The following is a 14,064-nucleotide window of genomic DNA, read 5'->3' as shown; positions in this document are numbered from 1 at the left end:
CTCAGGACTATTTGTCTTGGTTTTCTTTCTGTACCTTAAGGAATTGCATTTAATAGACTGAGATTTACTGCTCTTTTGTATTCATAGGACTGTGCTAAAGAATAATGACTTGAGATCAAGACAAGAATTAACTACTCACCTCACCAATCAGTGGCCTTCCCCAGGAGCTCTGGATGTCAATGCTGTTGCCTTGGACACTCTACTCTATAGAAAGCACAATCAACAATGGGATGAGTAAGTTGAATATTTATTTTGATTCACCTTTAGAGGAACAGGGAAACTCAAAATTATACATTTCCCTTAGCATACTCTGAAATGTGCCCTATTGGAATTACGTGTTACAATGTACAAGGATCAGCTGGCAGAAAAAAACAATTTCTCTCACTTGCCATAAAAATTTCCTTCCTTTGGATTAATTAGGAAAAAAAAAAGGAAAACATTGCTTTAGGAAAAAACAGTGTTTTAGGAAACATACAAACAAAAAATAGAGTGTTTAAGAGAAAAAAGATTAACTGCCTAGTTTTATTTAGAAAACTTTTTAAGGAGAATTGAAGATATCTAGTTAGATCTTTCAACGTGTTACTATTAAATATTACTTGCTTTGCAGGAAAAGTTTTCAAAGTCTGGACCAACTTTCAGCAGAAGTTAGTCTTTCTCAGTCCTCTCTGGATCCAGGTCACTCACAGGATGGGAAGCAGGACGGAATGAACTTGTTAAATGAAGGTACAGAGCCAGTCTAATGGCTTCATTTTATTTTGTTCTTCATAGCTCTGATCTTCAGTCCCTGTGAGATGAATTTTCAGTGTGAACAAAATATGCATTAAACAGCGTATTTTTCATTGTTATGCAAATTGTTTCAGTTTCCCTAAGGACTATACTTCAAATAAGTTTGGATTTAAGAAGATGCCCACCCCACCCCCCCAGTAATTGTAAGATTTCATGCTGTATTTAAAGCTAAGCTTCAAATATGTTCCATATCTTCCTTCTCCATCACAGAACCAGAGACAGCTGAGCTACAAGGAGGATCTTCTGTCATCTTTCTGCTATAACTAACTCAAATCTTCTGAGTTCTTTAAGTTTGCTTTTTTGTTTCTTAAAAGAAAGATTAATGGCACTGGATTTGCAACTACCACTGTCATTCTTACATCTTGCATTCAACATTTATCTGTGGAGATGCAGCCCGACAGTGTTTCTGTTAAAATAGAGAGAGGAAAATGATATGAACCATGCTAGTATATAAATGTAACATACACACACACCCCCCTTTTCAAAATCTATATGCTTATCAAAGTCTAGCTGCTCCATCTTGTGGGGAATTATGAAAAGCAGAAAAATGCTGGAAGACTTCCTAAATAGTAGTATTTTGGGTACAGAATGTAAATTGCTATTAAAAAATCCTTTTTATATCTCATCAAATGTTAACTTTAAATAGACTTGACAATACAGAGCTTAGTAGTTCATAACTGTAAAATTTCTTGGTTTTAAAATATCAAGGATGTAAAATTTAGAACTTTTTTTAAAACTGTAAACACTCTTAAAATCTAAATTATTTCAAGTTAGCTTAAAGAAAGTGAAATAGAATCAGCATGGCTATTATGAAGAGAGTTCTTGTGCAGATCTACTTTCAGCTGGGTTTTTTCAATATTAATTGTTTGAAGTTATGCTTTGTTTTATCTTCTGTAAATTAAAGTGTGGCAAAACCACTGATAAGAATAGCTTAGGTTTTGATTTCAAGACTCTGTCTTTAAAGGTAGCATAACATCTCTCTTCTAAATTACTGAGGTTCATCAGTACCTAAGCTTTAAAATAATTTTGTAAGACACAGCATGTGATCTTGCTGTTCAAATACCTCTGGTCTAACTCCCAGTATGGCAGTTTTAATTAAAAAGTTAGAAGTAGTAAACTTTCACATTACTGTTAGGCCCACTCATGTAGTCAGATTTTTAGCTTCAAACTTGTCGAAATCAAGGGCTGTGCCCAAACAGTGTTACACTGCTCTTTGTGTATTTTATGTCTTCAAATTGAATGCAGTCTTTAAAGGGTAGTTTTTATGGGAATACAGATTTTTCTAAAAGTGAAGACTTTTAAAAAGAGATAGTCTAGTTCATTCTTTAGGGAAAGCTATTCAGTCACTTGAAAAAAGCTCAGTAGAGGTGAGACCTAAAATCTACTGGAAACTGCTAATAAGAACCATAAATGATGCAAGAGAACTACACCTCACTTATTTTTTTTCATAATGAATTGTTAGGCAGGGCACGGTTTGGGTTGTTTGTTTTTTTTCTTACATCCTTCTCATGAGAATAAAACTCTTCTGTCGGGAAGAGGAGACACAATTTTAAGAAATGCTACTTTATAGACGTGATCTTTAAAAATTCTCGTAGACTGGCTTATCAATAAAATCTTGTGCCTGTGACCTTTTTAACTTGATTTTAATCTCTAGTTTAAGGTGATCTTTTCTATTCTGCAGGTGAGCCAGGAGGATGAAATAGGGAGATGCTGGTAGATCAAATTCTTTATAGCGTAATTTATTAGCGGAGTTGGCACAAAATAACTTGAACAGATATTCTGAGAAGGGAAGACACAAAATAAATAGAAAAATTGTCCAATGCAGTCTTACACCGATAGGTATGTTTCATGTTAACTGTCAAGTGTATTTGGAAGACGGGGCAGATACTTGCACTGCCACTTTTGCACTGTAGGGCTTTTTTTAGTGGTCAGAGCCTAATGTACTTCAAATTACCAAGGTTTAAAAAACAAAACGTGTTTATTTTTAAAGAAACGTATCCTGATTCCAGTTAATTCTACTCCTTTCTGAGGGATGCAAAATTAGATCTCTGGTACTGATGTTGTATTAGTAACGTCACTTCCATTTATATATAATGTACTCAACTAAAACCGGTGCTTGAATTAGTAACTTGAATTAGTAGTCAGTGGAGGCTCTGAATCTCCCTCTGTAGGAGACCGACTACAGCCTAGCCTGTAATGCACAGGTAGGGATCTGTTTATCACCCGGACAGGGAAGGTATGGCATAAATTACGTGTCTTCCTAATTGCATTTATGATGTATGCACGTGCTGAAGCAGTAATATGTAATTCATAGTAGTGTAGATGAAACAGTTTTTTCTATTCATTTTTTTGTGGTCAAGTCATCTTGTGCTCTAAAAATGATTAGCTTAATTCTTGTTTTTCTTAACAGGGAAGGAAGACACTCCATCGTTGCTTGGTCTTTGTGGCTCTCTTACTTCAGTAGCAAGCTACAAATCTCTCACAAGTCTGAAATCAAGTGAATATCTTGCAAGTCCCACAACAGAGATGACAAGTCCAGGCTTAACACCATCTTGAGATACGCACAAGAAGGAAGAGCTTTGTGTTGTATGCCTTTGGTTTATGTTCCATAAAATTACTTGCAATGAAGACTGCTAGTTCTAAGTTAAAAAATAAGCTGCTTTATTTTTTCTTTTCATGGTTACCTGCTTGAAAATTCACAAATTCTGTCAGTTTTCACTCAAACTTTTTTTCCCCCCAGAGGACTTTTCAGATTTTCTATTTTAGTCTTGAATTATTTAAAGTCCTTGGTCAGGTACAGGTCATATAATCTGATGCTTATGACTGATTTTTAAAATGAAATGGTTGGAAATCAGTTGGAATCAGTTGGAAATCAGTCCCCTACTTAACTGCCATGACCTTTGTTTCTGCTTGCAATGGCCTGGCCCTACTCTAGCCACGGTGCACTTCTCTGCAGTGCTTTAAATATCTATCAACTCTTGCAGAACAGACAGGGAATCCTTAATGCCAGTCTTTGTAGGCAAATATTTTACCTAAAAATCCAGCTTTTCATCTGTGTATGTTGCATAGGACCTCAAATAGCATATTTAACCTATCAACAGCTCTTCTCAAGTTGACTCAATGTTAGATTTTTGCATTCCTGTTAGTATCATGGCACTTAGGAGATGTCTGAATCGCACTGAAGAATCACACTGAAACACTATTACTAATTCTTGAAGTTGCATGTGAATAACAAATGTAAGTTGATCATCTAAATCAAGCATACTTAGCAATTTGTAAATGTTGAGGAAACTCACTGAATGCTTTTGAGTGACCTGAGTTACAGATAATCAAACATTGTATGAGAAATTTCTTTGTTTATTGGCCTTGCTGGAAAGGTAGGGACTAAGGATGGTGGGGTTAGCACCTTGGGAAGCTCGCATTGTGTGTTTACTGGCAAGATCCCAAGGAAAGTGAAAAAGGGGAAACAAAGACAATGTAAGACAGTATTCCCATGTTTTTTCTCATTCCTGTACTAGTGCAATAGGTATTTTTCTTGATTAGGTAATACAGCAGAACTTATTTAAGTCAGTTTTCTCAGATTACTTGCCATTGATTTAAATTACTGATAGGAAAAGAAAAAAAAAAGGGAGACTTTTTTTTTAAATTAAACTAACTTTCCAGATTACCCTACAGTTTCAAAGTTTGCAAATTAGTTTTTGAATTGCAAACTATATTCTTAATTCTTTGTAAGATACAATTTTGCTAATCAAGGTAATGCTTATCAGTATGATTAGTAACTTTTTAAACAAAACTTAAATGCATGTAAGTACCTTGTATTTATAAGTGCTAGGGAAAATGCTTTTTTGTGCCAAAGAAGTTTCATAAATTGTTTACACGAGTAGCTGCAATACAAGACAGATTTTTAATTATTGCTTACTGTTAGGTGTTTACAGTATGTCACTACACTCTGTATGGTTTTAGTTGATTCTTCTCTTGTAATGGTACCTTGGCACTACTACTATAATCTGGTCATTTTAGGGTGGGCTTGAAAGAAAGAGGATTCATTCTTACCTTTACTGAAAACTGCAGGAAATGTTTAGCCTTTGTAAGCATGAGGCTACGCATCTCTGGAACTCAATGCACTGTTGGATTTAGCTAGGGGAGGTTCAAGATACCTCTCCTCAACTCTAGTCCTGGAGGTTACTGCATCCATGGCAGGGTAAACAACTACTGAGACCATTTTGATGCAGATTTTTAAAGCAGCTTAGCAAAATCCACCAGACCTTGTCTTTCAAGCCCTCATGTACCCACCCAGTTAATTTCTCTGTAATAAACTCTGACCATTAAATCCCTTCATAGCCTGTCAGAATGTCCATTACTTCATGTAACTGGTTTTTTTTGTTATCACATTAAGCACCTGTTCTTTCATGGCTGTTGAGTAACATAATTAAATACTAATTTGTAAACTAGAGATGCATTTTTACTACAAATACAGCGAGGGAATCCAGATTCCACAAGTTAACATTCTACATCAAGGTACAGTGATTTAATCAGTCTTGTTTGCTGTTACACACTTCTACATCCCACTACATCAGTATTTTGGAGGGAGCTATAATCATGATCTTCAGTCATGTTTGCTGATGGCTCTTTTCTTGGAGCTACTGGTGTGAAATTCAGTCATTTAACTGAAGTCTTTTATGTAGTCTGACACCACTGTGAGTTTCTGGGTGTCATTTTGTGCATGGGAAATCAGTTATGTGTGTCTTTCTCAGTTCTAAACATTAATCATTTTTCAAAAAAATTGAAAAAATGCCAAAACTGTATGTTTTGTTGCCTTGACGTTCCATAACTGTTGCATGTAAATTAAACATTTTGTATCATCGTTAATTACTAGTTTTTGTCTCTGTTTTAATCATACAGGATAAAATAAGACCATTCGGCAAATTACAGTATTACTGAGCTCATAGCAAATTATTTTCTTGCAAAACAGGGAGACTTTGGTTTTGTTGCTGTATTTCATTCAATGTGGTCCAAAATCTGCTGTTACTACTTTCTTTCTCTTAGGCTTTATTTTGAGGTTGTAATGTAAAATTACTTTGAAAATCACAATGGGGGAACAGTGTCAAATATCTCCTATGGCAGTGCCTCTTGCCTGCACCGTATGCTGTAACTTTGTACCTAATGTCTTTACAACTAGAGCATTTTTCAGTGTGTGATGGATTTTCACCAAGGCCAAACACATGCTGGGATACTTTCTTCATAGTAGAATAGGACTGAAGTCTGTTTCTTGGGTAAAGCACACCCAAAAGTTGGTGTCTTAATGATCTGACTACCGAGTTGCTTTTGTACCAGCACCCCCCCTCATTAAAATACACAAAAAATAAAATTCAACCTCTTTATTTGAAAATATCAAAGAAGGAATATAGTGAGGGTAGTTAAAAAATAATTAAAAAAAAAAAATCATACAGAGGAAGCTCTGATTCAGTAAGCCAAGTGCCTATGGGCAAGGGAGATGCTGCAAGTGTTCATTCCACGTGCGCACAGCACACGGTAGCTGGCGTGACAATGGCTGCGTCTATAGTAGTAAACTAAATGGTGTGCTCTTGCCTTCAGGTAGATGCATGTCTGAGTCAAACTGGCATGGAACCAGCTCTGTTTATGCCAGCAAACTTGGCCTTCAAAACCAGGTGACGCCGTACAAACTGTGTAGGGGGAATGCTCTGTGGCAGGCAGCCTGGCCCTGCCTTGGAGCTTGGTGACAGTGACAGCTTGCACCTCCCAAACACATGCGAGGGGGCGTTCCTCCAGAACACCTGTACAGGCAGTTGTCTTCAGTGCCTGGGTGTGCTTTAATTTCTTAGAGTATTACCTTAAACTAAAAAGCCACTGCAGCAGCTATCCATGCATTCGCCATGCTCTCTGGGTTTCTAATGAGCACAATGTGCTCTCTCCAGTTTGACTAAAGCATTTTCATTTTAAATAAACCTGAGAAGAAGCCGAAGACTATTTTATAATACGCATTTACACAAAATATAGAGCTGAAAATAACAAACATGCACAGAATTAAACATATATTAAGCAAGAATAAATAAGCGTTTATTGAATTCATTCTATATCAACCTCCTTATGGAGGAATAATCATATCATACCAGTGGAAGCCCAAAATATTTTCTAAACATCATTTTAAATCCAACAACAATCTTTAGTCAGACTGAAAATTAACACAGTGGCAGTGGTTATTCTTCATTGCTCTGCCCAGCCTCAATTTTTTTCCCCTTTTAACCATCACTGAAGAACAGCCAGAGCACCTCTTTGTTTTTTTTTTTTTTCCCCTCTTCTCCTTTCTTTCCTTTTTTCTCTTTAGCTGCAAGAGAAGTCACAAAATCTTCAATGATAGTTTGAGGATCATGTGTATTTTCTTAGTCTTAAGAAAAAAGTGAATTTATCCTTTGTGAAACAGTTAAAAATGAAGTTGTATTTAATTACCAAATGTAATGGCAGAAATTCACTGGAAATTCTAGAAAATGCCTTGACAGATTCAAATTTGGCACAACATACTTCATATATTTTGACTTCACACAATCGGATGAAGGAGAATTAAGGACATTGGCTCATTTTTTCATTTAAATGAGAAAAGAAAGACTTTCCGTATTCATACGTGCTGATCATTATGGCACAAGCAGGAGCAACTTTAAACAGCCGTGGAACGATACCTGCCCAGAAGAGAAAGGAAAGTATTCACTATCATTTTTTTTCAGACTGAAGTGCCATAGTATCATTTAGCGGTCACAATATATTGATACCATAGTATATCAGTGTAGAACTGGGATTGTACCTGTTCACATTCCTCTAAATACTGAAATTACTGTCTGTAGGTATTACCATTGTAACAACCTTATGCGCTGACCTGTGCCACCCTGTGTGGCCTGCCTGCCCCAAGGCCGTTGTGTCTCTGCCCTTTCTGTCTCCCCACGGAGGGGGAGCACCTTGAGCTGCAGGGCTACTTTGCTCCAGCACAGAAGAGGTGGCCCTGGGGGCAGTCTGTGTGCATTGACACTTAGGGGAGGGCACACTTACTCCTCGTGTGGGACAAGCAGAAGCTTGTGACCTCTCAGGTGGGACAACAAGAGGTTCAGGAAGCCCTGAATCCTGAAATGGATAAAGTTAGAGAGGAAACAGCTCAAGTACCATGCTGGGCTGTACCCTCTGCCATTGGTATGTGTCTCAGCCCTTCAAGACAACTAAGTAAAAAGCGTGATCCCGCCATTATCTCCTAAGACCTACAGCACTAAATTTACTAAAATGGAAGGATCCTGGTCACATGTAAAAACGATAGAATTTAGGCATTAAATGTCTCCCATTACAATCAACTATGATCTTGTCAGTGGAGTTAGAAGGCGATTCAGCTTACCTAGAGGTAGGAAAATAAGGCTGAATCCACTTGTCTACATACAGCCCAAACTACTTCCACTTGAAATGCAAAGATGTCTGCATACAGCTAGTGGAGATGGCGCATGACCTATGGAAAACTTGTGTCCCTTTGGAACAGTAGCAGGAAGCCAGGCAGAATATCCCCAAGTCATCTCACCTACTTGTAGGCGACTGAACTGAGATAGTGGCTGATCAAGAGAATGTCTCTACGCTCGGTTACTCACATGTCAAGACCTAAATGTAGGTATCCTAATCTATGAACTACATTCCACACAAAATATCTGATAATATTTATACTTTATAGTGTCATGCATTCTGCTGGCATCAGTGCTCTGAAACATGCAAAGCCTGTCACCCATCATGCCATCACTGTACAGCAAGTAAAGCAATTTAATCTCTTTCAGCGAATACAAACAAGTCTTGCAAGTCTTAACCAACGGTGTAGCCATTCACACAGGGAACCCCAATGAACCAATGCAGTGCTGTCAACACTGGTAAGTATCTTGGGTTTGGAATGTCTCTTGCAGTTGTTCATTTAAGTATGAACTACTATAGGCTTTTAGCGCAATACCATTTTAATCTCAGTATCTTGTCATTTCCTCCTTAGGCTGCCAGAGTCACACATGACAACAGGTGTGCATTACAAAGGACTTTTGTGCATAGCAACAAGAGAATATTGCCCCAGCCATTCAAGAGAACAGGACAACAGCAGCCTCACCCATCAGGTAGACTTGCTGAAGATAGAAAGACATGGGAATCTCTTCCCCTACAGCCTGGGAGAAGGGCATGGGGGGAGCTGAACGACAAGTACCAGGGAAGTAGGAAAGCTTAGGGAGATGAGCATCCTGAGATGGACACACAGGAAGTCAAGAGCACTTTGTGACTATGAGCATTTTATATACATTCAAGGTTGACTTTTCAGTCTCCAGTTGCCATACACAGAAAGCAGGATATTCAAAAGGAAAACACTTTAAAAACAGTTTAGTTATGAAGTGATACTGTTTTAGTCTGGTGATACTTAGGCTAGTAAATTATTGAGAGAACTACCTGAATGTACATATTCAACAAAGGCAAATTTTCACCGCCAGGTAAAGATTTGCTTTTGTTTAATGAATATTAGTAATTCTTCACAAAAAGATATGAACCAGTAATTAGAATTCTTGAGGATGTGTAATCAGCTTGAACATTCACACTGTGAATATCCATTTGCACTGTCATGTGAGGGTGGAAACTCTTATTCTCTCAGTTCCTGTCACATGTGGTGGCAATCCCAAACTGCCTTTGTGCATACTCAGGTATGCAGAGTGGGAAATGCCTACCACCGCCTGTGTTTCCTCTTAATTCCCATTCAGCCACAATACAGGAAAGGGAAAGAAGGTAGATAGCGAGTGCACTTGTGGATGGCAGGTCTCAAAGAACTACATTAACTGATAATCACAGCACAGCATACATGTGCGCTCCCAAAATGTAACACAGTAACCTCCACATTCATATTTATTTGGATATGAATTGTGGACTGAAGCAAAACTTATAAGCATTCACCATGAAATGCATTTCTTTGAATGGTGGAAGAATGTTTAGTTATAGGTAGGTTGGAGGAACTAAGAACCTCAAACCAAGCCATCCTCCAGAAAAAAATGCTCTATTTCATTTGATATAGGCTGAAATGACTGCAGACATCTTGCTAAACACTCTGTTGTTATCAAGACAGACTTGATAATGGTGATGAACCACAGCAAACCACAAGTATTTTGGAAGGTAAGATATAAAATATGACTTTCTATAAGGTACAAAAATAAACATCTAGAAGAGCTAAAGGAACATAACAGCTTCTTTCTCAAATGGCTCCGTAGTCACATACTACTGCTTTTGAACCCACGGATGAAAACTTTCGGCCTCCCCCCTTCAAATTAGGCCCCAACACCCCCATTCCTCTATGAAATAACGAGGCATAGACCAATCTACTGTAAAAATGCCCTCCATTCAGAACACAAACATTTCCGCTTGAAGTAGAGCTTGAAGTAGACTCTCAGAGAAAGAAGAAATAATGTATTGAGAGACTGAAGAGGGACAAATGATATGATGTAGAGTTCTTTGTGTCTCAAGAACTCAAGATACCTGCTGTGATGTTTAGTAAGCTGCAGGGATCTACTCTAATGTAAAAGAGAAAGAAATGAGAAGAAAAAGAGGGTATTGCAACCACCAGAAGAATAACAGGCACCTCCCAATGGCATCTTCAGGATGGCTGACAGAACGTTCGTAGCTCCATGGAAGAGATGTTAGCAGCTGTAGTCTGATACTGTCACTGTTCTAGAGACAGAAGTTTGAGAATAGTCTGGTCTAGGGCTCTGCTTTGCTACAGAGCTGCCATACTGTATTTCTTGAGGGACAGTAGATACAACACCAAATGATCTAAAAATTGTACAAAAATCTTTAAGAAGTGAAGACTTGATAAATTTTTTATTTCAATAATGTTTTTACAGAAAGACAAATTTTCCACTAAAACCTGAATTCCGCAGGCATGCTAAGCTTTACAGCCAAGAAAACCTTCCCATTAGGACAGCAATGCCTGTTCCAGCTCCATCTTGCAGGTTGTCCTAAAAACTAGTTGTGCCCACAGTAATTCACCACAAAGTTCTCCCAGGGTACAGAGCCATTCAGTTTAGTTATTGGAGAAGTTCCTGTGCATATGGGGTAAAGAGTATCTGGTAGTTGCAGAGAGAAAATTAGGGTGGGGAGAGCAGCATGTAGCTAAACTATCAAAATACTTTTGGTTTTAGTTACCAGATTGGCAACTAGAAACACAACTTGCTTTCTGTGGCTACTTAGGACGCGTCGGACAAGAATGCAAGAACCCCAGTTTCTGGCAAACCCTATCTTTTCTTCCTGTTTTGCTTGACAGAGCATGCCAAGTAGAAACCTCTGACAAATCTAGCAGGATCCATGACAGCTGCTGCCAAATATCTACAAATCTGTGAAAAAATTTCCATGTCATTCTCCAAGAGAATATTCTGGGATCTGGCTAAATCCACGTGAATTACTGGAAGGACTGGTGATTATCTCATAAGGGAGTCAATCCTTTTTGGTAACTACAGAAGTGGAACATTCTCTGAAAGATCTTAAGAATTAAAAGAAATCTTCAGTTTCAGGATGAGGGAACAGTGAGGAACTTTTGCTCCAATGCTGGAATGTCGTTTTTCTTGTCTCTTATGTCACACTTGCCAGCTCACAAAGTCCCTGTTCTGGCCAGGGCAGTTTGGTTATGCAGTGGAAAAGACACTTGTAAGTCTCAGGAGGTCTCAGGAGCTTCTATGATCACTCTTGATGCCAGAAAGTCCTCTTACAATTGAGCCATAATGATGAAAATAAGGAGGAATAGTATTTCTTTTTTTTAGCTTCGTTGCTGGAGGCTTTGAATTAGTACCAAGGATTAGGTCATACGATTAGGTAGGGCTCACTGGTTTCAGAGAGTTGCCAGGATTTGAAAAAGACACCAGAAGGTATTCCTGGGGGTTTCTTTTCTGTTCTATAAATATGCAGGGTTTAAATGGCCAAGATATCTTATGATGCTCAGGGATACATCTGTGCTGGTCAGCAGTAGAAATAACTACTGCATTCAGGGCTAAAAAGTGATCTTTGCCAAAGCTATCAAAAAGACTAAGAGACAGTCTTTAAGACAGTCCATGCAAGAAGAAAAATAAAATACAGCAAGGAATCACACAGCTAAGTGGGGTCTTAACAGTGATATTCTGTCTTACCGAATGGCTCAACGGAACTGAAACAGCACGAGCTACATGCTAACCTATGTACTGATGTGCTGAACGCTGGACACAGCTGGGCAGCAATGGTCCCTCGATAGGTTCAGTGAGAGTAAGGAAGTCATGTAAGATGTGTACACTTGTGTGAGTACACATGAGATAATGTACAAGTAAAATTTGAAAACTCTTTGACTCATTCATAATTCATTAAATTGTCAAGATTGCATTTCTCCATCAGTTTAAACATAAAAATTTAACAAAGATTTTAAATAATGTTTCTAGTTTGATAGAAAATTTAAAGGGAAAAATTCTTGGGGAATAGTTGTTGCATGACCTTGAATGTCCCAGATATTATACAGTATTTGACATAATTATTCCCATCTAGCAAACAAACAAATACTAATATAATTGCCATATCTTCCAGTCCTCTGTAAAAAACTGCATTGAAGTCCAACTTAAAATGACTGCATCGTAGGATAGATGAGAACTATCCTGAGCCTAGTATTCCACAGGCCAATAACAGTATTTTATTATGTGAATTCTACTTCAAAATATCTATTCCATACTCAGACTTCTTGGTTTCTCAATAATGCATCTTCTTCAAAGACTAAGAAAGGAGACAGAAAAATACCACTGAAGCTTAAGTTCTGTTTCTGAGACAGAAAGAACCAAAAAGTTGAGTATAGAAACTAGTACGAGACGAAGAAGAAAAATTAGGATGGCTATTCCTAAACACAGGTGCTACAACAGTACTGACGGTTTGGAAATTTTTAGCACTGGACTAAAAACTCCATCTAAGAAACTTTCTCAGTCTAGAAACACCTCCATACTGTAGCCTCCAAACCTACAATCCATTAGATTTCCCTTGTAACAATTCTTTCTGAAAAACTCAAGCATTACAGTTGAAGAAATCAACAAATTATTTAAATTTTAAAAAACCTATTTCCTGAACTGAATCTTTTCCCACTGTTTTTAACTGCCAATACAGCCGTATTTGTCAAGCCCATTCCCTCTATTTTTTAAATAAATCGTGTCCATCTTGGTCAGCTGTAGCTTAGTAACTTGTGAAGAGACTACCAAAATTCTCTCTGTATGTATGCATGTCTGTTGCTTTATATATACAAACTATTCCATAACTAAGAGTGTTCACAGAGATGGAAATATTATATAATTTACGCACATTAAAATCTATAATCACTTGTTACCGATTAAAAAACTTTCTCTCTAGTCTGAGTTTTTTTAGAAAGATATCAAAAGATTTACCAGCAAATAATCCAGTAATCCCATTTTTAGCGACAATTTTCCTCATAAGTGCCCAGGTTGATGTACAGTCCCTCTGTGGAACTCAATATAGTACAAGAAAACAGTGAATTAAGCAATATATACAATGCCACAGAAAAATAGTTTTAGAAATCAGAGACAGGCACTTCAGATGTAATTATTAGGTTTAATTAATTTTATGTTAATTTTATCCATACTATTTATACAGGATGGTAAATTCATACAGTATGCAAATTCATACAATACTCAAGTTAAAACAGCATGACATTGAAAAACCTGTAGTAACGCCTGGAGTAAGACATATGAACAGAGACAATATTCCTTACTAGAGTAACTGATACAGTTGAAAAAAGTCATCTAGCTTTCAAATGAGCCAGTCCTTCTCCATGTCACTTTATACATGCAGCTAAAAGATCATCACAATTCAGATTTTTAACCAAGAACTTGCCTTTATGATAAACTGAATCTAAAGGTAAGTTTTGAGACTTGATATCATAAGAATGAATATAATAATTAAGCTAGGACACTACACCTTACATCTAAGTTTACAAAAATCAAATCCCCCCTAAATTTATGTTAGTTTAAGAAAGTATAGGTCTAGGAGATGTGGATCACAGTCCCTTGTAGAGCTAAATCACATACCATAAGCAACCTAACTGCAGCAGCATCAAGAAGCAATCTGCATTGCAGACATAGGCAACTGTTTGAAACGGAGGAATTTTTTTTGTGCTATTTCACTCTGCACATGCTGTTTTCATTGATCTGTAATACGAAAGTGGCTAAGACATTTTTTTCTAGATGAAAGTTAAAACAGTTTCATAGAATA

At 37.4% G+C, this 14,064-nt stretch overlaps 2 protein-coding genes across 2 annotated transcripts in view; one reads left to right on the top strand and one right to left on the bottom strand.

The window, feature by feature from the left end:
• Positions 1-3,639, top strand: part of RUNDC3B (RUN domain containing 3B) — a gene marked incomplete at its 5' end in the record, with an annotated part of 29,580 nt that extends 25,941 nt beyond the window's left edge. The window contains 3 exons of the mRNA XM_009572218.1: positions 88-234; positions 608-723; positions 3,197-3,639. Of these exons, the coding sequence (XP_009570513.1) occupies positions 88-234; positions 608-723; positions 3,197-3,342 (409 nt within the window). The remainder of the gene's footprint in view (positions 1-87; positions 235-607; positions 724-3,196) is intronic.
• Positions 3,640-7,365: 3,726 nt separating this feature from the next.
• SLC25A40 (solute carrier family 25, member 40) overlaps positions 7,366-14,064 on the bottom strand; it is a 20,857-nt gene continuing 14,158 nt past the window's right edge. Inside the window, exons 9-10 of the mRNA XM_009572216.1 lie at positions 13,221-13,301; positions 7,366-7,481 (exon numbers count right to left, since the gene is read on the bottom strand). Coding sequence (XP_009570511.1) covers positions 7,366-7,481; positions 13,221-13,301 — 197 coding nt within the window. The remainder of the gene's footprint in view (positions 7,482-13,220; positions 13,302-14,064) is intronic.

This window comes from Fulmarus glacialis, unplaced genomic scaffold (assembly GCF_000690835.1).
Source record: "Fulmarus glacialis isolate BGI_N327 unplaced genomic scaffold, ASM69083v1 scaffold34642, whole genome shotgun sequence".
In the NCBI taxonomy this organism is placed as follows: domain Eukaryota; kingdom Metazoa; phylum Chordata; class Aves; order Procellariiformes; family Procellariidae; genus Fulmarus; species Fulmarus glacialis.
Note: the sequence above shows the minus strand (reverse complement) of the source record. Positions and strands in the feature narration are given on the sequence as shown.